This window comes from Ictidomys tridecemlineatus, chromosome 4 (assembly GCF_052094955.1).
Source record: "Ictidomys tridecemlineatus isolate mIctTri1 chromosome 4, mIctTri1.hap1, whole genome shotgun sequence".
Lineage (NCBI taxonomy): Eukaryota > Metazoa > Chordata > Mammalia > Rodentia > Sciuridae > Ictidomys > Ictidomys tridecemlineatus.
The window spans coordinates 141,058,058-141,082,223 of record NC_135480.1 but is presented as its reverse complement, the minus strand read 5'-3'; the positions used below and the strand labels follow the sequence as shown (position 1 = coordinate 141,082,223).

At 39.0% G+C, this 24,166-nt stretch overlaps 1 protein-coding gene across 37 annotated transcripts in view; it reads right to left on the bottom strand.

Annotated features, from left to right (window-relative positions):
- Positions 1-24,166, bottom strand: part of Trpm3 (transient receptor potential cation channel subfamily M member 3) — an 819,042-nt gene that overhangs the window by 185,275 nt on the left and 609,601 nt on the right. For 36 of the 37 annotated variants that reach the window (XR_013438078.1, XM_078047505.1, XM_078047535.1 and 33 more), the window contains one exon: positions 10,672-10,795. Coding sequence is in view for 36 of the 37 variants with exons in the window: in XM_078047505.1 (XP_077903631.1) it covers positions 10,672-10,795 (124 nt within the window). In the remaining variant the exon portion in view is untranslated. Of the gene's footprint in view, positions 1-10,671; positions 10,796-14,475; positions 18,175-24,166 lie in introns of those variants that run through there. The other variant, XM_078047541.1, reaches the window with a different exon arrangement.

The window sequence follows — 24,166 nt, the reverse complement described above, 5'->3', positions numbered from 1 at the left end:
ATTAATATGCTGTTGTGGACAGTTTTTCTTTTTGTATGCAAATAAATTGATGGAATGATCCCACAGGGTAGTTTCTGGGAGGATACATCTGTTGACAGCTTTTGAGTAAACAGGAGAAATTAATTTCTTCAAAACTGTGAAGTGAGGAGAAAGTACAGCAACAACTCCATGTGGTGATCAGGTGAGGGTGACCTCACCTGTCTGGACACCTCAAAGGACATTCAAGGCATATTTTCCATGAGACCACACTGGCTTGAGACCCATGTGACATAAGCTAAATTCTTAATGTGGGTCTTTTCTATGCAAGTTCACTGGAGTCTGGCAGGAGAAAGAAACCACATAAGCCTTAAAACCAAACCCCTTAACTGAACTTGGCAAATATTAGATTGGGCTCAGAATATTATAGCCCAAGCAGTTTGTAAAGGGAATCGATGGAAACTTGACAAATATATGAAAGAGGAATTTCACTATGTAATGCTTTGTTTTGTGTTATGTGCTATGCAGCCTGGTGAGTGGATAACACTGTAACAAGGCAGTTCTAGCTCTCCTTTTCCTGGATGTGAATGCATTTCCTCACCTCTAAATGTCTCTGCAAGAGAAGGAAAAAATGGCTACCTCATATGCACTTTATTTGTAAAACATCTAGTCCTGTCTAGCCCCTCAGAAATGGAAGTTATTTTAATTACAGTTATAATCTTAAAAACCCTAAAGTTTCTGCCTAGATGTGAATAGAAGATGACTTACTGCCTGATCAGGATGCATTTACTTAGCCTGGAGTGAGGACTATTTCACATTTCTTATAATGAACAACTTAGATTACAATGCGGCTGACCTTTGTAGCAGTGGTCACGATTAAGCAACACAACAGTTATCAGGCAGCATCTTGCAGAACAGTCCCATGAGCTACCCAGAGAAGTCCATTTAGCTTCATTTGGTTTTATGATCTCCAGTTGGTTCCTAGAATTTTACTAGAATTGCCTTTCTGGGAAATTTGCAGGACTGCAATATATAACTCTGGTAAGTTTTTACGGTGAGCTTTGGCCTCAATATTGGAAAATCATCAGTACTCAAGAAAATCCATACTGTGGCTTGTGGAAGCTCAAGTTTTAGGCACCTCCTTCTTGGGAGGAAGCAAGTGAGCTGAGATGTGGAGAGAACTGAATTTGAGATGGGAGGATGCTGCACATGGGTGACACTGTCAGGGATGGTAGAGGCTCTATGGGAAAAGAGCAGTCATGACCACGTACCCTAACTGCTGGTTTGGTCAGTTTTGGTCAGTTTGTGTGTGTGTGTGTGAGTGTGTGTGTGTGTGTGTGTGTGTGTGTGTGTGTATGTGTGTATCTGTGGTGGCCAGGCTATGGATAATCGAGATCAGACAAGCCCCATTCTCTCCTGATTTGGACCAGACATGCCCCATTTTCTCCCCATTTGATTTCCTCCCAAACCCGGAAGCTGACAGAAGACTTCTCACAAAGGCTGTGTGGATGCTTTCCAGAGATGCCTCTTGCTTAATATAATCAATTCTTCTTTAAAATGTTTTGCTACCACTGTCACCGGGTGGACTCAAATGACCTTTGAAAATTGTCTTTGCTGTTGAGAGCCACAGCCAAAGGGGCCCCAGCAAACTTCCAGCTGCCAGCAAGCTTCAGACTGCCCCAGCAACATCTAGCTGATTGGCTCCTCTGCGGTGATGTTCATTGGGCTGTTTCCCTGCCCTTCAGACTGCCAGCTGATGATTGGCTCACAGCTGCCCCAGCAACATCTAGCTGATTGGCTCCTCCACGGAGCTGCTCATTGGGTGACTTCTTTGGCTCTGCCCACGCAACCCAGCCAATCGGCCTCAAGAGGAGGAGGATTGTGGGAGGTGGAAAGGCGGGTGTGGGAGAGGGAGGCTTGTGGAAGCCGGGGGTGGCAGTTGGGCTCTGAGGGTTTTTCCCTGGAGCTGTTTTGTTTGGCGTTTGTAGTTCTAAAAATAAAGTTAGTTTCTTTTTGACAAGTGGCTCCTGATTTGTGCCAAGCCAGACTTCGGCATTTGGTGGCCCGTACGGGGAGCAACTGAGGGTAAGTAAACTGCTCGCCCCTGAGGGCAGGGCGAGAGGATGGGTAGCCATTCTAAGTTTCCTCTTTTGTTTTGCTTCGTTTTTGTTTTAACTTGCCTGTCCCTGGAGATGAGTGAGAGGGAAGAAAAACCACTCACATCTGAGGAAAAACTATTTGCGTTTGAGGAACAGATAGGGAGAAAGGACGGATGCATATGTCAGGAGGATAGAAAGGCTGTTATAATGATTTTGTGTGGTTCCCTTTTTATTGGATTCTGTCTCGGTTTTGTTTGGCGTCATCTTGTTGGGTTGTATTATAGTAGAAATACGGGATCAGCAATTAGTAAAAAACAAACCGAAAGAGTGTTAAGTAAATTGTTAGAGGAAGGAAGCTTCCCAGTAAAACCAAGAGCAGTCAGGGCATACGTTGATGTAATACAAGAATATAGCCCATGGCTTTTTAAGGAGGGGTTGTTAGATATATCACAATGGAACCATCATGGTGAAGATTTAAAAAGAATAGAAAAGAACAACCCAGGGACTCTGCCAGTTGGCACATTGTCATTGTGGACGTTGGTATCTAGTTTGCTTAGTCCAAAGCCTTCAGTTCAGACAGAGGTAGAGGAAGAAGAAGACATATTGATTCAAGTAGAAGAGGAAGTCTCTCAAGTTAGTCAGACAGAGGAAAAGATTCAAGTAAAAGCTCGAGCTAGTCAGAAAGAGGAAAAGATTCAAGTAAAAGAGAAGGTCTTTCGAGATAGTGAGACAGAGGAAGGAAGTTTAGAGCAGAAAAATCTATCAGGGGAAAAGTTAAAACAGGTGACTGCTAATAAGACCCTTTTGTTAGAGAGCGTAAGTGTCCAACCAACAGCACCGCCTCTACAGGAGACTGCTACTAACAGCATTCTATCACCAGAGGGCGTAAGTGTTCAACCAACAGCGCCACCTCTACAGGAGACTGCTACTAACAGCACTCTATCACCAGAGGGCATAAGTGTCCAATCAACAGCACCACCTCCATATGCTAAGAGACTCCCAACCCCCGCAGTTGATAGTTTGGATCCTGAGACAGGATCTCAAGTATGCCCTGTATTTGAGGTAGGAGGGCAGCGAACTTACCAGGGTTTAAATTTCAAATCAGTGAAGGAGCTAAAAGAGGCTGTAGCAACCTATGGTCCTCAAGCACCCTTCACTGTAAGCTTGGTCGAATCCATTACCAACTTAAGCATGACGCCAGCAGATTGGGCTAGTTTGTGTAAAGCTGTGCTAAATGGAGGACAATACCTGTTATGGAAGGTTGCCAATGAGGAATTTTGCAAGGAGACGGCTAGTCGAAATGCAGCAGCTGGTTATCCTCAGAGAAATCTAGATATGTTGTTAGGAAAGGGACCTTATGAGGATCGGCAGCAACAAAATGCATATGATCCTGGTGTATATTTACAAATTGCTGTAGATGCAGTTAGGGCATGGAAGACTTTACAAGAACCTGGAGGTTTACAAGGTCAATTATCTAAGATAATACAAGGAGCTAATGAACCTTACGCTGAATTTGTAGATAGGCTTATTCAAACAGCTACCAGAGTTTTTGGGAATACAGAACAAGCAATGCCATTTATAAAACAACTGGCTTATGACCAAGCGAATCGTTGGTGTAGAGATATCATTAGACCATGGAAACATGAAGATTTAAACACATATATTAAATTATGTAGAGACATTAATGAACAAGGGCAAATTGTGGCAGCTGCAGTAAAACAAGCTTTAGATGCCAGAGACATTAATGAACAAGGGCAAATTGTGGCAGCTGCAGTAAAACAGGCTTTAGATGCCAGAGACATTAATGAACAAGGGCAAATTGTGGCAGCTGCAGTAAAACAGGTTTTAGATGCCAGAGACATTAATGAACAAGGGCAAATTGTGGCAGCTGCAGTAAAACAGGCTTTAGATGCCAGGCCAAGAACATGCTACAATTGTCAACAAACAGGACATTTTAAAAGGAATTGCCCCATAGGAGGAGGGTTTAACAAAACTAGGTATCAAACAAGTAGAATACCGGGTATTTGCCCACGATGCCGTAGAGGGAGACATTGGGCTAATGAATGCCGTTCTCAAACCACCATAGAGGGTACTCCATTATATTGGGCTAATGAATACCGTCCTCAAACCACCATAGAGGGTACTCCATTATCAAAAAACGAACAAGGACAAGGTGTTTATCCACAATATCGTGGACAAAGGCATCGGGCTCCGTTGCCAAAAAATGGACAGGGGGCCCCAATGCTCCGGGGCCCCAAACCACAAATATACGGAGCACTGGAGGAACCCAGCAACCCCATCAAGGTAGTGCCCAGCACATCAGATCCCTCATCAGACAAACCAGAGGGAGCGCAGGGTTGGACATCTGCGCCTCCACCAAATCAGTACTAACTCCAGAGATGGGAGTTCAAATCATTCCCACAGGGGTAAAAGGACCTCTTCCCAAAGGAACAGTAGGCTTATTATTGGGACGCAGCTCTTCTACTCTAAAAGGACTTTTGATAAGTCCTGGGGTAATTGATTCCAATTATGAAGGTGAAATAAAAATTATAGCCAGTTCTCCAAAGGGTATATCAGTAATTTCACCAGGAGATAGAATAGCACAGTTACTAATAATACCAAGCCTACATGATAAATTTTCCAGTCATGTTGTAGAAAGAGGTTCCAAGGGATTAGGCTCCACAGGTGTAGATTGGGCTATGCTTTCTTTAAATTTAGATTCTCGCCCCATGCTAAAACTAAATATTCAAGGACATGAATTTAATGGGCTACTGGATACAGGTGCAGATCTTAGCATCATCTCTCGTCACGAATGGCCAAAACATTGGCCATTACAACAAGCCACTCAATCGCTTCGAGGCCTAGGAGTGGCGACTAGTCCCGATAGAAGTGCAATGCTATTAGATTGGAAGGATCCTGAAGGATGTGAAGGAACTATACAGCCATATGTATTGGATCATCTTCCCGTAAATTTATGGGGACGAGATGTCTTAGATCAATTAGGTTTGACATTAACAAATAATATCAATCAAAATGCACCCACTATTATGGCTAGACAAGGTTTTAGGAAAGGAAAAAGATTAGAAAGACAAGAACAATGTATAGCAGCACCAATACAAATAGATCAAGGAACAGACAGACATGGGTTGGATTTTCACAAAGGGCCACTGAGACAATAAAAATTACATGGAAATCAGAAAGACCAGTATGGGTTCCTCAGTGGCCCTTGACTAAAGAAAAGACACAAGTAGCCCATGATCTGGTCAAACAACAATTAGCGGAAGGACATATACAACCTTCTGTATCTCCCCATAATACTCCCATTTTTGTCATCAAAAAGAAATCTGGTAAATGGAGATTACTGCAAGATTTAAGAGCCATTAACAATGAAATGGTCATTATGGGACCTGCTCAATCGGGGATTCCTCAATTGTCTGCTTTGCCAAAAACTTGGTATGTTTTAGTTATAGATATTAAAGATTGTTTTTTTTCGATTCCAATTCATCCTGAGGATAGTCCACGTTTTGCATTTACTATCCCTGCACTAAATCATGAAGGTCCTGATCAGAGATATGAATGGAAAGTACTCCCTCAAGGGATGGCTAACAGCCCAACTATGTGTCAAATTTATGTTAACAAAGTAATCCAGCCACTTAGAAATCAAAATCCTGAACTACAAATATTTCACTATATGGATGATGTGTTATTGGCACACAAAGCTAAAAACACATTGCTAGAATGTTATGCCACACTTACAAACTTATTAAAAAATTATAATCTAGAGATAGCAATAGATAAAGTGCAATTAAATTTTCCAATTAATTATTTAGGAGTTCTATTATCCTCAACCATGGTCCGTCCACCAAAAATTCAAATACGAGTAGATCAACTCAAATCACTTAATGACTTTCAAAAGTTATTAGGAGACATAAATTGGATAAGGCCTTATCTAGGTATTCCAACAGGAGAATTGGGACCTTTATTTGATATCCTAAAAGGTCCATCAGATCCAAATTCACCCCGAATGTTAACGCCTGAAGCAAGAAAGGCATTAAAAATCATTGAAACATATATGGAAAATATGCATTTGGATAGAATTGATATAAGTTTGCCTTTATTATTTATTGTACTACCAACAAAAAATATTCCTACAGGAGTATTTTGGCAAGAAGGTCCATTATTATGGATACATTTATCTTATTCTCCTAACACTATTCTTACTAGATATCCTGAGGCTGTAGGACAATTAATACTCAAAGGAATAAAAACAGCAAAGGCAGTGTTTGGAATTTCTCCCCATAAAATTATTACTCCATATACTATGAATCAAATTGATGAATTAGCTAATGAGTTAAATACTTGGGCAATAATAATGTGCAAATCTAATGTTTCATTTGATAACCACTTACCATCTAATCCTTTATTGTCTTTTTGGTCATTGCATCCTGTAATTTTTCCAAAAATGACAAGAAAAACACCTATCATGAATGCTCCAAATATATTCACTGATGGGTCAAATAATGGTACAGCAGCAATAGTTACACCTGATCAAACTTTTACATTTTTAGTACCCAAACAATCAGCTCAAAAGGTAGAGCTTAATGCAGTATTACAAACTTTTGTGATGTTTAAAGATTCTGTATTTAATTTATTTTCTGATAGCCAGTATATAGTTAATGCTATAGTATCCCTTGAAGATGCTGGTAGAATTTCCCCTTCTTCTACTGTTTTCTCTCTGTTTTCCACTATACAAAGTTTAATCTGGGACAGAAAAGATCCATTCTTTATAGGACATATCAGGGCACATACAGGATTGCCTGGAGCCCTTAGTTTAGGCAATGATTTAGCAGATAAAACTACACGTGACATACATATTTTCTCTGTACTAGAAGAAGCTATAAATTTTCATGAAAGATTCCATGTCAATGCTAATACTTTACAAAAGCGTTTTAAAATAACTAAGGAACAAGCTAGACAAATAATAAAACAATGTCAAAATTGTGTGACCTTTTTACCACAAGTTAATCTTGGAGTCAATCCTAGAGGATTGATGCCTAACCATATTTGGCAGATGGACGTCACACACTTGCCAGAATTTGGAAAATTAAAATATTTGCATGTTACAATTGATACTTCTTCTGGATTTTTGATGGGCTCCCTTCATGCCGGCGAAAAAACTAAAGATGTTATAGCTCATTGCTTACAAAATTTTGCCACTGTGGGCATTCCAAAACAGTTAAAAACAGATAATGCCCCTGGTTATACGTCTACTTCTTTTAAACAATTTTGCTCATCATTTGGCATTACTCATATAACAGGAATCCCATACAATCCACAGGGTCAAGGCATAGTTGAAAGAGCTCATCAAACTATTAAAATGTACTTATTAAAGCAAAAAGATGGAATTGGGAAGGGGTATATATTCCCCAAAGATAAACTTAAAATAACGCTTTTTACTCTAAACTTTTTAAATTTGGATTCATCAGGACTTAGTGCTGCAGAAAGGCATATGTGTCCAAAAAATGTACATAAGCCCAAGGTACTTTGGAAAGATATTCTAACAGGACAATGGAAAGGTCCTGACCCAGTAATTGTCTGGAATCGGGGGTCTGTTTGTGTGTTTCCACAGGAAGAACAGCAGCCGATTTGGATTCCAGAGAGATTAACCAAGGTTCTGACCCAGAACAGCAGCCGATTTGGATTTCAGAGAGATTAACCAAGGTTCTGACCCAGTGATTGTCTGGAGTCGGGGGCCTGTTTGTGTGTTTCCACAGGGAGAACAGCAGCTGATTTGGATTCCGGAGAGATTAACTAAAATCCTGACCCAGTGATTGTCTGGAGTCGGGGGTCTGTTTTTGTGTTTCCACAGGGAGAACAGCAACCGATTTGGATTCCAGAGAGATTAACTAAAGCGATTTCTACAGACCAAAAAGAAGATGATTTAGCTCAAATCCATAATAGCTGATATCCAAAACTCTAATTTGGCTATCCTTACATCTGCGACAGAACCAGGATGCTTTTTTCAATATCTATTTTATTATTGCCCTTTCCCATATCATGAAGTTCTATTTTATTTTTTTGAGCTCATACAGACCTAGGTTAATGTTTTGCTGATCAGTTCTATTTTTTTTTTTTTTTGACTATAGAGTTTTTAAACATTGCAATAGAGATTTTACCTGTAAAAAGTTATAAGGCCTTTACTATTATGTTATGTGTTGTATGTATTATATTATGTGTGCACACTTGTGTTTTGTGTTATATGTTTGAATGTACGTATGTCCAATATATGTATTTTCATATATATGATGAGCGCTCATGAAAAGATGGATCCAAATTTTTTTTTTTATTCACGTGATTTAAATGGTTTAATTTAAATTGGGTAAATAACTGTTAAGAATTGTTTTAATATGTAAACAAAAAAGGAGGTTAACAGATCTGTTTGTTTACTCTCACCTTTCGTTTTCATTATATTTAATAATTCTCTTCACTATAATGTAAATTGTTAAGAAAATTGTTTTCTTTTAGTGCCTTCTGAAATGTTACCTAATTTTTTCTTTAGCCATTATTGCCAGAATTTCTATCTTCAGATGAAGATAATATAAATTGTTAAGAAAATTGTTTTCTTTTAGTGTCTTCTGGAATGTTACCTAATTTTTTCTTTAGCCATTATTGCCAGAATTTCTATCTTCATCCCAGTGCCGATGAAGATAATATAAATTGTTAAGAAAATTGTTTTCTTTTAAGAAAATTGTTTTCTTTTAGTGCCTTCTGGAATGTTACCTAATTTTTTCTTTAGCCATTATTGCCAGAATTTCTATCTTCATCCCAGTGCCGATGAAGATAATATAAATTGTTAAGAAAATTGTTTTCTTTTAGTGTCTTCTGGAATGTTACCTAATTTTTTCTTTAGTCATTATTGCCAGAATTCCTATCTTCATCCCTGTGCCGGTGAAGACAAAGATAAAACTAATCTACAGTTTCTGCAATAGCCATCACTGAACTGCTTACAGAACTTACACTGAACTGCTTACAGAACCGTCAATTGACTTGGTATATCTTCCTCCCTTCTGCTTGTCATGATCATTCAGCTAAAATTTGAGGGTCAACAGAGGTGAGGCAAAGAACCTCACCCCCCCCCCCTGCTGAGACCTCTCCACAGGTGTGGCTGTATACTGGACCGGTAGTCAATGACGGGTAAGATCCAATTACAATGGTACCAACCTAAGACAGGAGGCTGACGCCCTGAGGTCAGCTCATCCGAAGACGGGTAAGGACCATATGTATTGGACAACCTAAGGCAGGCACGGTCCATAAGCCACATGCTTGTTGTTTAAACAGAGAGGGGGAGATGTTGAGAGCCACAGCCAAAGGGGCCCCAGCAAACTTCCAGCTGCCAGCAAGCTTCAGACTGCCCCAGCAACATCTAGCTGATTGGCTCCTCTGCGGTGATGTTCATTGGGCTGTTTCCCTGCCCTTCAGACTGCCAGCTGATGATTGGCTCACAGCTGCCCCAGCAACATCTAGCTGATTGGCTCCTCCACGGAGCTGCTCATTGGGTGACTTCTTTGGCTCTGCCCACGCAACCCAGCCAATCGGCCTCAAGAGGAGGAGGATTGTGGGAGGTGGAAAGGCGGGTGTGGGAGAGGGAGGCTTGTGGAAGCCGGGGGTGGCAGTTGGGCTCTGAGGGTTTTTCCCTGGAGCTGTTTTGTTTGGCGTTTGTAGTTCTAAAAATAAAGTTAGTTTCTTTTTGACAAGTGGCTCCTGATTTGTGCCAAGCCAGACTTCGGCACTTTGCAAACAGAGGCCTGATGGGAACTAATGGGAATATACTCAATAGGCGATTCACTACATTGGCCTCAATGAGACAATTTAAAAAAAAAAAAAAACAACGATGTTTTTGAGTCCTAGCTTCTCATTTACTAATCAAGTGAGTCCATGTTTCCTCATCTGTAAGGTAAAGGCAATAATCATACCTCTCTGATCAGGACAAAGATGGACGAGTTAATAGATGTCTGGCACCTGCCTGGCATATAGCAAGTGTTAAATGTTTGCTCAAGAGGGTCTCTCCTTATTACCACATTTGTTAGACATTTTTCTGATGTAAGAAATGTTTCAATAGCTACTAGACAACATTTCAGAAACTGCATACAGATATTACTAGCATTTCTTGGGTATGTCTCTTCATTTTCTACCATGATGGATTAGCAGATTAGTTTGGATGCTGTCACTAAAGATATTTGCCGCAAAGTACTGACTTGCTACTTACCAGCAAAGTGAAACCCCAAACCCAAGAAAGGATCAACTTGAGCATTTCCTAGGAGGAAACCTATTTTTGCTCAATTCATTTGGTTAAGGCAGTTGGAAGCATTCAGATGAGCTCTAAAAGGAAATTATGCTAAAACCCTACTGCACATGCTTCATTAAATCCAAGGCTGAAAGACTTGTGTCTTTGCTATTTAGGTGAGAAAACTGGTGGGACCAGTGAGCCTGAGGAGGGTTGTAAGCTCGACCAGGGGGAAAAAAAATGGTGCATGATTCAAGAAAATATTTGGGTCACATGGAGAAGGCCTCTGCCACCCATGGGGGAATTACATACCAATTCCTTCTTTTTCATGCACTCCATGAGGATGATGAACAGATGTTGAGCTTGGGTTCGGGTGTATGTGAAGGTCTTCTGTATAGTCACCAGCAGCTGGTCCCTCAAAGATTCATTTATAAGCCTGCAATAGAAACCAATGTCAAATAGGTCAATCCAGCTCCTCTTTGATATACATTTCTTTTGAAAATTTATTTTTAATTGACACATAATCATACATAGTTATGGGGCATGGTATGATATTTCAAAACCTGATACATTGTATAATAATTAAACCATAGTTTAGCATATCCAGCATTTCATACAATTAGCATTTTTGTGGTAATACTTAAAATCTTCTCTTTAGCTATTTTGAAATATCCAGTACAATTATTTTTAACCATAGTGACCCTAGAATGCAATGGAAATGTTATAGAACACAAGAAAGCATTATGAGGAATTTAGATAATAAGATTGTCTTCCTGTATTATTCTCAAAATAGTTACTTCAATTAAGATAATTTAAAAAGAGTACCTTTAAAAATAAATCCCTTTTAATGTTTCAGAACCTAACAGAGTAAAGTAGGAAGATTGATTTCATTTTGTTGTTGTTGCTCTTTTTCTTTTATCCCCTCCCATATGGCATGTGTTTAATGTACTCTTCCCCAAATTGTCATCAGAAAACATTTTCAAATTAATAATCTGTATCTTGGTAAGAATTGACTATATCACTTCCCTGTAAATTGCAAAGTCATCTCTAATTGTGCAAAGAAAGGTTATATCAATCATGAATTTTTGAGCATCAATAAGCACAAAGAGCATTTATGTTTCCTTTAAAAAAAAGCATACAGGTGGTAGCCTATCCAGTTTATGATTCAGGTCATCACTCTTTACATCAAGTTTTTGTTCTGTTGCAGTGAACAAAAGTCTGATCCATAAAAAGGTATCATATTGGCTATTTCATTTTGTTATTAACAGACACTGTTCAAAAGCAAAAGGATCAAAGTTCTCTCAAGGACCAGTGGAACATTTTCCATAATTTGTCCAGTATTTTACAACCTGCACTTTGCCTATGTTATTGAAGTATCAGCAACTCTTAGATAAAATAGTAAGTGATAAGACCCCAACGGACAATAGATTTGTTCAATTCTAAAGCCAGGGCATTTAGCTAGTAGGATCCAAATGTTTAGGGTCACACAGCAAAATAAGTGGCAGAGTCAGAACCAGAACCTAGTTTTCAGAACAAGAACTGCTTTTCTGACTCTCTGGCCAGTGCTCCCGCCATCCTACCATGCTGCCTCTTTTTGCCCCAAGTGTATCACGTCTTCCTCTATTCACTACTGTGGCTACTGGAGTAGATAGTTGTGAGATTTCCTTCAACATGAAAGTAAGATTGATTTTTATTGCTTAAGAGAAAGCAAGATACTTAAGAATGTTGTGTTTTGAGTGCCCTGCTGTGCTCTGGCTTGTGTGTGGTTTATCTGAGCCCACTGGGTTGGATATTACAGTGGTTTTATTTTGAAAAGGATAGCATCCCTCAGGATGGAACCACACCCAGGACCTTCAAAGTCACTCAAATGGATGGAAGATTGAGTTCCCCCTCTACCCATCCTTCTCCAGAAAGATCCAAATCAATATTTAGAAAAAGAGAATGGTCCAGATGGTGTTGGGGAGAAAATGATACCAAATCTTCTCTCAAGATTTTCTAGGTTATTCTAGTTGGCTCTACTGTATCTCTTCATTAGCAGATGAATGGCGAATGTCTACTTAGTGCCAGACACTGTAGTATATGCCAGAGACACAGGGATAGACAACATATATACACTTCCCACTTCAGGGAGTTATGTGCCCGTAGAATATAATGACATTCACCAGCAATTCAACTGCAGTCTCAGTGTTCAAGAAGTAGAGAAGGTTATGACAGATAATCTGAGGGGTTCAAGGAAGACTTCTCTGAGAAAGTGCTATTTCATTTGAGACTTGAAGGATGAGCATTCACGGGATTAGAAGTGATGCAGCTGCGAAAGAGTAGATGAACGTGGTATAAACAGGCCTCTTTTTGGAGAAGATAAAAGGAAGTTAGTATGACTGGAGTATAGAGAGTATCATACTTTGGATCCTGAATGTCCTCCAAAGGCTCATGTGGTGATGGCTTGGCCTCCATATTGGTGCCATTGGGAGAGGGTGGAAGCTTCAAGAACTGGGGTCTATTGGAGGTTTTGAGTCACTGGGAGTGTACCCTTGAAAGTGATATTCAGGCCTCTTCTGCTCTTTTTTTTTTAAAAACATCCTGAAATGCCAAACAGTTTTCTCTGCCTCACGCTCTCACCATATAATGTGCTGCCACATGAACAAATAATGGAGCCAATGGGTCACTGACTGTTATGGTTTGGATGTGAGGTGTCCCCCAAAACCTCACATGTGAGACGACGCAAGAATGTTTGGAGGAGAAATGATTGGGTTATAACCTTAACCCAATCGGCAAACTAATCCTTGATGGGATTAACTAGGTGGTAACTGGAGACAGGTGGGGTGCAACTAGAAGAAGTGGTTCATTGGGGGCGTGACTATGGGGTATATATTTTGTATCTGGAGAGTGGAGTCTCTCTTTCTATGCTTCTGATCACACTGTAAGCTGGTTCCCTCTGGGACACCCTTCTACCATAATATCCTGCCTCACCCCAAGCCAGGAAGAAAGGAGCCTGCTGTCTATGGATGGAGACCTCTCAAAGCTTGAGATCCTGATGAACTTTTCCTCTTCTACAATTGTGCAGGTCGGGTCTTTCAGTCACAGCAGTGAAAAAGCTGACTGAAACACCAAACTGAAACCTCTGAACATAAGCCAAAATAAACCTTTTATTTCTACCTTTTATTTATATAAGGTGATTATCCCAGGTTTTTATTACAGCAAGGAAAATCTGATTAAAGAGAGAGAACTAGAAAAACAGAATGAGGCTCCAAAGAAGGTGAGCAGCCCCATTTCATGGAGAAGATCAAGGGGGAAATCATGTTAAAGCTTTAGGGTTTTATCCCCAAGGCAATTGAGAAGCCACTGAAGCATTTAAGGAAAGTGACACAATCGAATTTGTGTTGCCAATTAATTTTCTTGAAGAGCACTCATACCTGGGCATATATCTACTTGACAGGAAATCCAAGTGAATGTGTTTAGAGAGTTCTGCAGTGTCAAGTGTGTGTAAGTGTTGTACATGATTAGCGACAGAAGGGAGTCCCCTGATTAGACACTTGATAGGTCTGATCATTCATCTGCAGGTCTTTAATTTTTATTACAATTCAAAATTTGTTTTCCATTGCTAACCATCTGTAATAAAATTCAAATTCCCTGAGGTCATTAACTGTTTGAGAGATCTGCCTGTCATTTGCATTCAGTCTGCCACTTTGTAAAAAATTGAGGAATTATGTGCAGTTAAGCTAGTTTAGGTTTTTACTGATTAGGAGAGCTTGAAGACATGAAAAATCTTATACTGTTGAGCCCAGTTTCACAACTGACTGAGGTTATATCTTTGGATAAATTGCTTAGCAACAAGGACCACAGAATGCAAGAAGTATGCTGGTCTTTCCCAAAGTAGAAACACCTATTGCTGATAGAACAAAAATGATATGACAAAGAACAAAAGTGTTTTGGTCTATCCAAAACATTATGTAGTATTCATTAAATGGCAAATAACCAATATTCCTGGTTCAATCCTTTCTCCATCCTTCTAATTGCATCAGGAAGAAAACATCATTTTGGTGTCATTTTGCTTTAACAGCTCCCTAACATTTCAAATTTCCCCCTTAACAAAGAAATGATAGATTTTACACCTCATGCCTTTGACAAACATTTAATAAACTTGTTTTAAATAAGATTACAAATAACATTTCCTGAAACCATAGTATGTCATGGTTTGCATGGTGCAATGCTAGGGAGATAACACTCATAACAATGTTGTGAGGCAAGAAGGTGTGAGTTCCACCTGGTGGAATAGGAGACCTCCCTAAAGGAGGTTAAATGATTTGTGTTACATCTCAGAGCTTGATGATCTCCATATTGAGTTGAATCTATTTAATCTTGTCTCCATGATTCTGCCTTTCCTATGTATTCTCTCAGTGTGTCCTTAGCTTATTAACGATCTGCATTGCAGGTAGAAATTTAAGCTTATTTTTCTTTAGGAAAATGCTTTCCTTTCTGTATAACACGTATATTGTATCCAGAGAACATTTGAAGGTGATCAGACAAGTCTAGGGAAGATAAGGGAAAATTGGTAAAACTATGATCACAGCAAAGAGCATTTGATAGTTTGAAGATTGCTTCTCACCTTTTTTTTTTTTTTTAAATAAGTCTTTGCTAAGTTGCATATTTTCTGCTTGGTACAAAGATTTATATTCTGTCTTCCTCATAGACCCTCTCTTTTGTGGTCATATTCCTTAGGATTTTGGAAGGTATGTGTGTGTTGCTGGGGATTAAACTGAGGAGCACTTTGTCACTGAGCTATACCCCCAGGTCTTTTTCTTTCTTTGAGCTAGGGTCTTGCTAAATTGCCAAGGCTGGTCTTGAACTTGTGACCACCCTGCCTCAGTCTCTTAAATCTTCTGGGATTACAGATGTGTGTGCGCCACTGTGGCTGAGAGCCTGCTTTAAATGATTGTTTTTCTATCTCTTCCAACTTTTCTTCTGTATGACATTGGAGTAATTTAAGAATGTTGACTGTGATATTTAATCAGCATCAAAATTAGAGATAAGCCCATTTTAGATTTCTTTTTATGGCACTGGAATAGTGATTGAAAATTTCTTCACATCCAAACATGGTTGTAGTATTATGTGAAACTTCACTTTTAGGATTGGCTCTTTGACAAAGTGGCATTATTTATGGAAACTGTTAATTTGTGACTCCATATGTACCAATGTTATTTTTGGTACACCTAAAATTAGAGTGCTTTGTGATAAGAAGTATAATCATTTAAGAGAAGAAAATGTCTTTACTATGGCATCTGTGTCTCCATTTAAATGCTGCACTTGTGATCTGGAGCCTTTTAGATGAGTCACAGAGTAATTTAAAATAGGTCAATATTTATCCAGGGCTCAGGATAACCAACAAAACTCCCCAGAGTTTGCAATTAGTATTCTATTATAGCACTGGTAATACAGCCCACATACAGACATACTTTTCTTAGAATAAATTTAATTATCTGTAATATCAGATTTTTGTTCCTAGATATGAAAATTAGAAATTACATTTAGAATTCAGCAAGACTATAAGAGCTAATCTCAAAGTTAATTAATGGCTTTCGAGGAGAGGAGCCCTTCCTGTGACCCCCATAGATTCTATTAGTTTCTTCAGACACAAAATGAGAAAATTTTTCTTATATAAATAAAAAGCTGTTAATACCACAATTTGGTACTTAAAAGACATCATTTCCCACAGAATCTCGAATTCTCTCAAGAAAAAATGGAATTTTATCATTTGTTTGAAGCCAAAGCAAATTACCAAGAATTACAGAAAGGACACAGAAAGTTATGTGTCTTGACGATGGTCCTAGAGAATGGCATTTCCCTACTCTCCTTCTGCCCCTCCTTCCCATCCCCTGGGTGACAGTTGCTACTTCCTCCTAAATGCCATAGCTCTGGGGCCAAAAGTAACAGCATGATTCTCCCCAGAGAGGCAGTAGAGCATTGTTAATAGAGGCATCATGACCAGCAGGGCCAGGCTTTCTGGATTTCACCAGCTGGCTGTGTGACCTTGTGCCAGTTATTTATACTTTGTTCTTTCATGTATGTAAGATCGAAATTATAATAGTGCTTATCTCATAGACTTATGAATGTTAAATGAATTCATCTTCATTAAAGGCTTAGAAAAGTGCCCGGCACATAACAAGTCCTATATAAACATTTGCTATTTTTTCAAATGCTATCATGCTTCTTAGAAAAGAATCTCTGATATATTCCCTTCTGTTGAGTAGGGTAATCTGTGGTCTGCCCTTTGTGTACAATGCAGAATTCTCTCCTGAAATTAATAGTGCTCTGCAGTCTTGGAAAGACCTTTGGTTTAGGCTGGACAAGACACTGTTCTACTTCAGGGGGTTTAGAGACCACCAATTCTTTCTTACACTTGAGAAATGAAGATACTTATATTTAGAAAGCTTCATTATATGGAGTTTTGCAAACACCCCATGAAGATATTTACACACTTATTTACTTCGTCATTTATTCAACAAACCATACCGATACCTATTATGTGGCAGGCACTATTTTAGGGGTTTAATGGGAATACTATTCAGCTCTACATGGTTATATACCATATATCCTGGTAATCTATTAATAGGTAACACACCTCAAAACTTAAGGGTATGAAACAGCATTTATGTATTATTATTTTACGGACCAAACAGAGCATAGAGCAGATGACCTTTTCTTTTTCTTTTGGCCCAGTGATATCTGGGGCCTCAGCTGGAATGGCTGAAGAAGCCTTTGTGGGTCAGATGGGCCTGAGTGACTGGGGCCTTAATTTTGCATGTGTCATCTTCTGGGGCTGTCATGTCCAAGTCATTTTCTTGGTTCCAAGTCTGGCACCTGGCCTGGAATAGCTGAGAGAGCTATAGCTTGAGATGCATTGCTCTCTCCCTGATGAATGTAAGGTAAACTTGCGTGGAAATTGGTCTTTCCTACAGTGAGGGTTCCAAGTGAGAGTATTAAAAGAAGACAGGCATAACTTTCAAGGTTTCTTATGACTTGGCCTCAGAAGTCCCAGAATGTCATTTCCTTGCATTTGATTAATCAGGCCAGTCTCTAGAGCAGCCCAGATTCAAGAGGAGGGGATTCTTGATGTGGAAAAAAGGCACAATATGTCAAGAAGAGATATATGGATGTGATGATGTTGACGACAACCCCATTCAGTGCTCCTGTTCAGATGAGACATTGTGAAGTAGCAGTCTGCTCCATATTTCAGTGGTAATCAGCCTCATCAACCTCTTAGTGAATTCTCTCTTCAACATCTAATTGTGGTATGTATGTGTAAGTTGAGATGTTGTTATCTTGTTAGTGATGGAATTCTCTTTTAGAAAGGGCAGGATAGAATCATGTTTGCTTTAGAGAAGAATCATTCCATCAGTGCTGAACACACGTGTTCCAAACACTGAATGTCCCAAGTCCACCAGACTTTTGCATACCACTATGCCCTTGAACTTGCTGTGTCAACTGCTTAGAATATTCTTTACTCCTGAGCTCATCATTTAAAACTCAGTTCAAACTCTACATCCTGTGTAAAAGTCTCTGACTACCATTTTCATGATGTTCTCAAAGCACTTGACATCTACTACTATAATTATTACATTGTACAGAAAAATATTTCACCAGTTATGAACTGCTTAAAGCAGAGATTGCTTGTTTTGCTGGTACTTTAAGTTCTAGAAGAGTTTATGGTTCAATGTTGGCTCTGGAGGGATGCTTGTGAATTGACTGAATGAAAAGCTGCCTGCTCTGTTGGGAGACCATGTTGTCTTTGTTCTCATGGTAGGACCGACTTCAAACCTTTTTGGGAAAACAGAGAAGTGACATAGTTTTACCTTCCAACCACTTGATTTTCTTTTATCCTTTTTCTTAATCAGATTAATTTCTAAGAATATAGTTGGTCTCTTTCTCTCTTTTTTTCCAGTACCAGGGATTGAACCCAGGAGCATTCAATCACTGAGTCACATCCTCAGCCTGTTTTTTATTTTTTATTTTGAGACAGGGTCTTGCTTAGTTACTTAGGGCCTCATAAGTTGCTGAGACTGACTTCGAACTTGATATCCTCCTGTCTCAGCCTCCTGAGCTTCTAGGATTACAGGTGTATGCTACTGCACCTGACTCTATCATTTTTTAAAAAAATTTTAATTCATGGGGAGTTTAGAAATTGATCATCCATCTCAAAAGGCTTTGAGTGATTTTATTTCTGGATACTACTTTAGCTCTCCCTTTGAACTGCTTTGTAGTTTTTGTCTTGAACAGTTAGTCTTACGTACTTGCATCTCCCCCATAATGTTTTTGCTCATAAAAATGCTCAATAACTGTGTGAAGACCTTAAGGATTTTTGTGATATCAAGGTGATTTCCCTCACACAAATCTCAGTTTTGACACATGGAAGTAGTTCTCTCTTACAAGTCAACACAGCATGATATATATTTTTCAGCTAATTTCATAATATACATGGTGGGTTTTGTAATCTGCTGTAGAAGATGGAGTGAATAATGAAGTTGCTATGATATGGTGCCTTTGGTTGCAATAGAGTTCCTTTATTTACTAATGAGAAACCCAAGACAGATTATTCAATCTTGTCTTCTTGTCTGTTAAATGGAAGCAGCATATCTTTTAAGGTTGATATATTTAGTGATGGTAGAGGTGGGAAAATACTGTATAGAAAGCACCATTGTCCTAGCACATAGATGTTGAAAAACTGGTAGTTTTTTGTTAAGTAGAGTCTTCTGCACCAGCAGGGAATCCCATTGATGTTTAGCTAGCTCAAAGCTGAACCAAGGTAACTGGCATGCAAATTAGCTGGAGGGGACCATCACTATGAAAAATCAGATTTTAGTATTTCTATAAATGTTGGATAAAACATTTCTGTGAATGGGATGGAAAAGACCCCAATTCAAAGCCATGTAGTCAGGATGTCTCTGAAGAGAGCCCAGATATGTCGGATCATATTTGTAAAGGTCATGCAGAAACAAATTGTGATGCCAGGATTCCCTGAAGTCATTACCCTTATAAAATTCCATGCCATCTCACTCAACTGTCACCTCCTCCTGCTAATCAGAATTTGAGCTCCTGCTAATCAGAATTTGAGATTTCTGAAGTCTGTATATCTTTTTTTTTTTTGATACCAGGGATTGAACTTGGAGGAGCTTGACCACTGAGCCACATCCCCAGCCCTATTTTGTATTTTATTTAGAGACGGAGTCTCACTGAGCTGCTAAGCACCTTGCCTTTGCTGAGGCTGGCTTTGAACTGGGGATCCTCCTGCCTCAGCCTCCTGAGCTGCTGGGATTATAGGCATGTACCACTGTGCCTGGCTTGAAGTCTGTATTTCTTTAGTGAAGGCACTAATCAGAAAATTCTACCAGGGCATTTGAACTTCAAGGTAAAGGAAGAATATAACTTTAGAGCAACCATTTTATGGGTGAAGAATATGAAGCCTGTAGATTATAGCTGATAAGAGTCAGCTGGGCTTAGAGGACAAGACAGTAGGGAAGAATTTCTGAAAATGGATTATTCGAATGTAAATGTACAGGTGCAACTCAGTGTATTAATATAGTTAATGACTTGTTTGGGTACAAATGGTTTTGTATCTGAGATAGAATGTTTCATATCACGTGTGAGAAGACTCAGTAATGTGATTTCCAGGATCCACTATTTTCCCAGAATTATTTCCTCACTGTATCAGATGGCTAGGGTGTCTTTTAGTTGATTAAAAGATAAATAAATACTTTGTTCAACAATTAGAAGCCCTAAGAATAACTCTTAGGATAAGTGATGATTCATGTTAAAATCACACTTAACTGACTGACGTTGATGTTTTTGAGAAAATACTAGTTAGAAAGATGGATGGAAAAGATTGAATGGAACAACTAAATGGGCTTAGGGGTTATTTTGCTCAACTTTTTACTGATGGTCAGATATAAATGGCTCTATCAGCTAAGACCTGTGAAAGAAATAGCAGCTCTGATATTGCTTCAGTGTCTAGCCTAGAAAAACTATTCACCTATGCTTTTGTTTGAGGATTTCATCTGGTCATTTGAGCTAGTTAGAAAGAACTTAGTGAAACTGACATGTTGAGGGCAGAATGTCTATATAATGATGGTACAATTGGGGCTGGGGTTGTGGCTCGTCTAGCACGTGCAAGGTGCTGGGTTTGATCCTCAGCACCATATAAAAAAATAAATGGATAAAGTGGAGGTATTATGTCCAACTACAACAACAAAAAAAAATGATGGTACAATCTGTTTGGTTTTTTTTTTTTTTTTGGCAAATTTCAGTACTGCTACACACAAAGCGATCATTGCTGATTTTTTTTAAAAAATCTTTGTTCTTTTTGATTCTTTCCCCCACTCTAAAATCCTGAGATGGCTATGATAAAATAGAAGGCAAAGCTATATATAACAAAGGAAACAGGAGGTAGATACTGGATGGAGTGGGGTGGAGGGTGGTAGGAGAGGTGCTCAGTATCTACTGTAGGAAAAACTTTGGGTTCTGTATTTGCACAGGGCATTTAATAACACAGATTGACCTAAACAAATCCCTACTAGACTGTAAACCCCTGGATACACAGGATTCACCTTATTACTTGGCTATCCTCTTCTCCCCTTCACTTAGGACCAAGCGAGTGTCAAAGGCCAAAGGCTTTTCTGCTACTTTTATACTGACTCCCCTTACTCTACTCTTTTCCCCATAGTATATCACCTCTAAAATATTATACAGTATGGTTATTCATCATCTATATAACCTCACTAAAATATAAGCTTCAGAAGGACAGGAAGTTTTGTCTTTTTGTTTACTGGTGTGCTATTGCCAGTGCTTATCCTGGAGCTTAGACCGTAATAGTTGCTTAAAAATATGAGTGGCAGAATATGTAATGTTGGATGAAATAATGTAATGAAAATATGAAGGCAGCAATATCAAATACATTGGCAATCTATTAGATGTTCCGGCATTCCTGGTTTGGTAGAATGTAAGAGCTATGCCACCCATGTAGAGGTTGCTAGCCATCTGTGGCTATTTAAATTTAATTATGATTAAATAGAATTAAAATTTGATTGCTTAGTTGCACTAGCCCCAATTCAAGTGCTCAGAACCTGCCTGGGAGGACGCCACAGATATCTAAGTTTCCATGATGATGGAATCTATTGGACAGCAATGCTCTTAAGGTTGACGGGGCTGCCAGACTCTCCACCTGGGCTAGGTCTAGCTGGATGTTTAGGTATCAGATTCTGAAGAGTGCTGGCTCTGTCTATGCAATTTCTCTACTTTGCTCTTTGGTTATGAATGTGCCCAAGAGTAGAAAATGAAATGTTGCCAAAGAACACAGGGACTGTAACATAGTCAGGTAGGTTTTCTGCCAAAATGGTAAGTGGAACATATCCTCTGTGCTCATTCCAAGTAAAATCCCATTAGGAATACTGCCCATAGCCAGGCAAGAGGGACAGTCAAAATATTTATTGTTTTGGGCTCTACATGAAAGACAGAATCAGAGCTGGCTTGAATTGTGTGGAACCCTCAGGCAGGCGAAATATGGGTGCTCCTTCAATGGATGGGCTTTAAGTATTGACTCAAGATTTATTCAGAGACGATAACTAGTATATGGGAGAAGATGGAAGCTGGATGCAGCCTCCTTTGTTGTCTGAAATAGCTCAACTCCAGGGCAAGCAAAATAAACCTCCTGGTCTCATCTTCTCAGGAAGCAATATGCTATAGGTGCTGAGAGCACAGTTCCGGCCCCAATTTGCCTGGGCAGGCCACTCACTAGCTGCAAAATGATTGGCCAATGACAGAACTTTTCTGTTCTCAATTTCTTCATTTATAAAATGGGGATAATAATCATAACTGTTTTATAGAATTTAACAGGTAACATGTTTAGATAGGGCTCTTGCATGTAGAAGCTTTAAAAACATTAATTCCATTGCCTTAAGCATGCTGTTGGAGAGAGGGTCAGGTGTGGGGAAAGAAAAATCTTTATCTTTCACAAAGTAATTTTTCAAATTATTTCTTCTAACCACATATGCTACTTTAAGATGTTGGGGCAAATAGTTTTCTGTCTTTTAAAAAATTTTTTTTATTTGTTTTTATGTGATGCTGAAGATTGAACCCAGTGCCTTACATGTGTGAGGCAAGTGCTCTTTCACTGAATCACAACCCAGCCCCAGTTTTCTCTTTTTGTTCCATGTTGTGTGATTTATTTATAGTTATTTTTTAAAAATTATTATTTCCTATACATTATCCATAAGCAATTGGTGAATTGAACTTGTCCTTTGCTTAAGAGCCAAACGGTATTTTGTAGTACAGAGTGTCTTGTCCTTCATCTCGTTTATGTCGTGTGTATGCGGAAAGTGTCATATCAAATAATGTAGACATTAATGTGCTTCACAGTATTGATTTTAAAAAACAACTTTCCTTTTTTTCTGAGTATCTTTAAGTTAGCTAGGGTTCTTATTTTTCCTATTGGTTTCAAAATTCAATGAACTACTTGATTGCCTGGCAGTCTTATATTTAGGGAGGGTATCTCTAAGATTTTGGCTTTGTTCCAGTGTAAGGTTAGACATTTGTGGTATGTTGACTGTACATTCCTTTCTTTGCCTCAGTTGGCTTTGTTAATCACAATACTCTTTCCTGTCAGCCTGCCATGGCCTCAGGATCATCCTCCACACGTTCCAGGAAGCCACCACCAACAGAGTTGAGCTTCCACTCTCTGTCATTTCTGCACCAGAGATGATGATAAAATTTCAAATACACTATCAAACAGCAAAAACTAAGGATATCCTAGACCAAAGGAACTCCAGATTTGAATCTGCCTCCAAGAGGATGAAACATGGATTCTATGAAACAGATTCTTGATATTAATCATAGTAATCATCAGATTTCAAGCATATATAAAGCTGTTTACTTCAAACCTTTGAGAGTTTCCATTCTGGTTGGACATATGCTTTGCTATGAATATCCCCAGAATAAATAATAATGTATTGACTCTGGAATAGCTGTACAGCAACTAGGATAATAAAGGTCTTATTTGAAACCAAAAGGAGACTTTTGTAAATAACAGCAATATGGATTTGAGTTATCTCTGGAATTCTACTTTAATGCATTTTTAGTCTTTCTCTGGCTGAAGAAAGCAGGTGGCCAATGATGTATATACTTTTCATAAATCCCATGGTCCATGATCAGCATCTGAGACTTGCATGGGGAATTAGAGGAAACTCCATAAAGAACATCCCAAACATTGTAATTAATGGTACTACGGGGGGGGGGGGTGATGTTAATCTACTACATTTCTAGAAGCAGCAGGTCTAATGTCAGCCACACTGATTCAAAATTCATGTCCTCTAGAGGAGAGAGATAAATTATAGGGATTTTTTTTGAGTCTTACTCATATGTTTTAAACATACTTGTGGATTTTAATACCTTTCCAAAATCATTTCATGAGGGAGAGGATATGTTTTTGTAGAACTGCAGAGAAAAATTTACTAGAAATGAAGTGGGTAAGTAAATGTATTTGTCCACCTCATGACAAGACAGATCTGTAAAAGCAGGGTATACTTGAGAGCAGAGTAGAGGAGCATGAGGTTGGGTTGCAGGGTGAACGGAAGGACCGTTGAGTGTTCAATGACTTTAGAGAGAACTTGGGCCTAGAATGTATAGGGTCTTGAGTTTACCCAAAGGCAGGGGAAGTTGACCTGGATATTAATTAGTGCTGTCTTGGAGCTGGGAGCCAAGCAGCCACAGGAAGCATTAGGAAAATGGCTCTGGCAGTACAGTCAGTCCCAAGACCAACAGT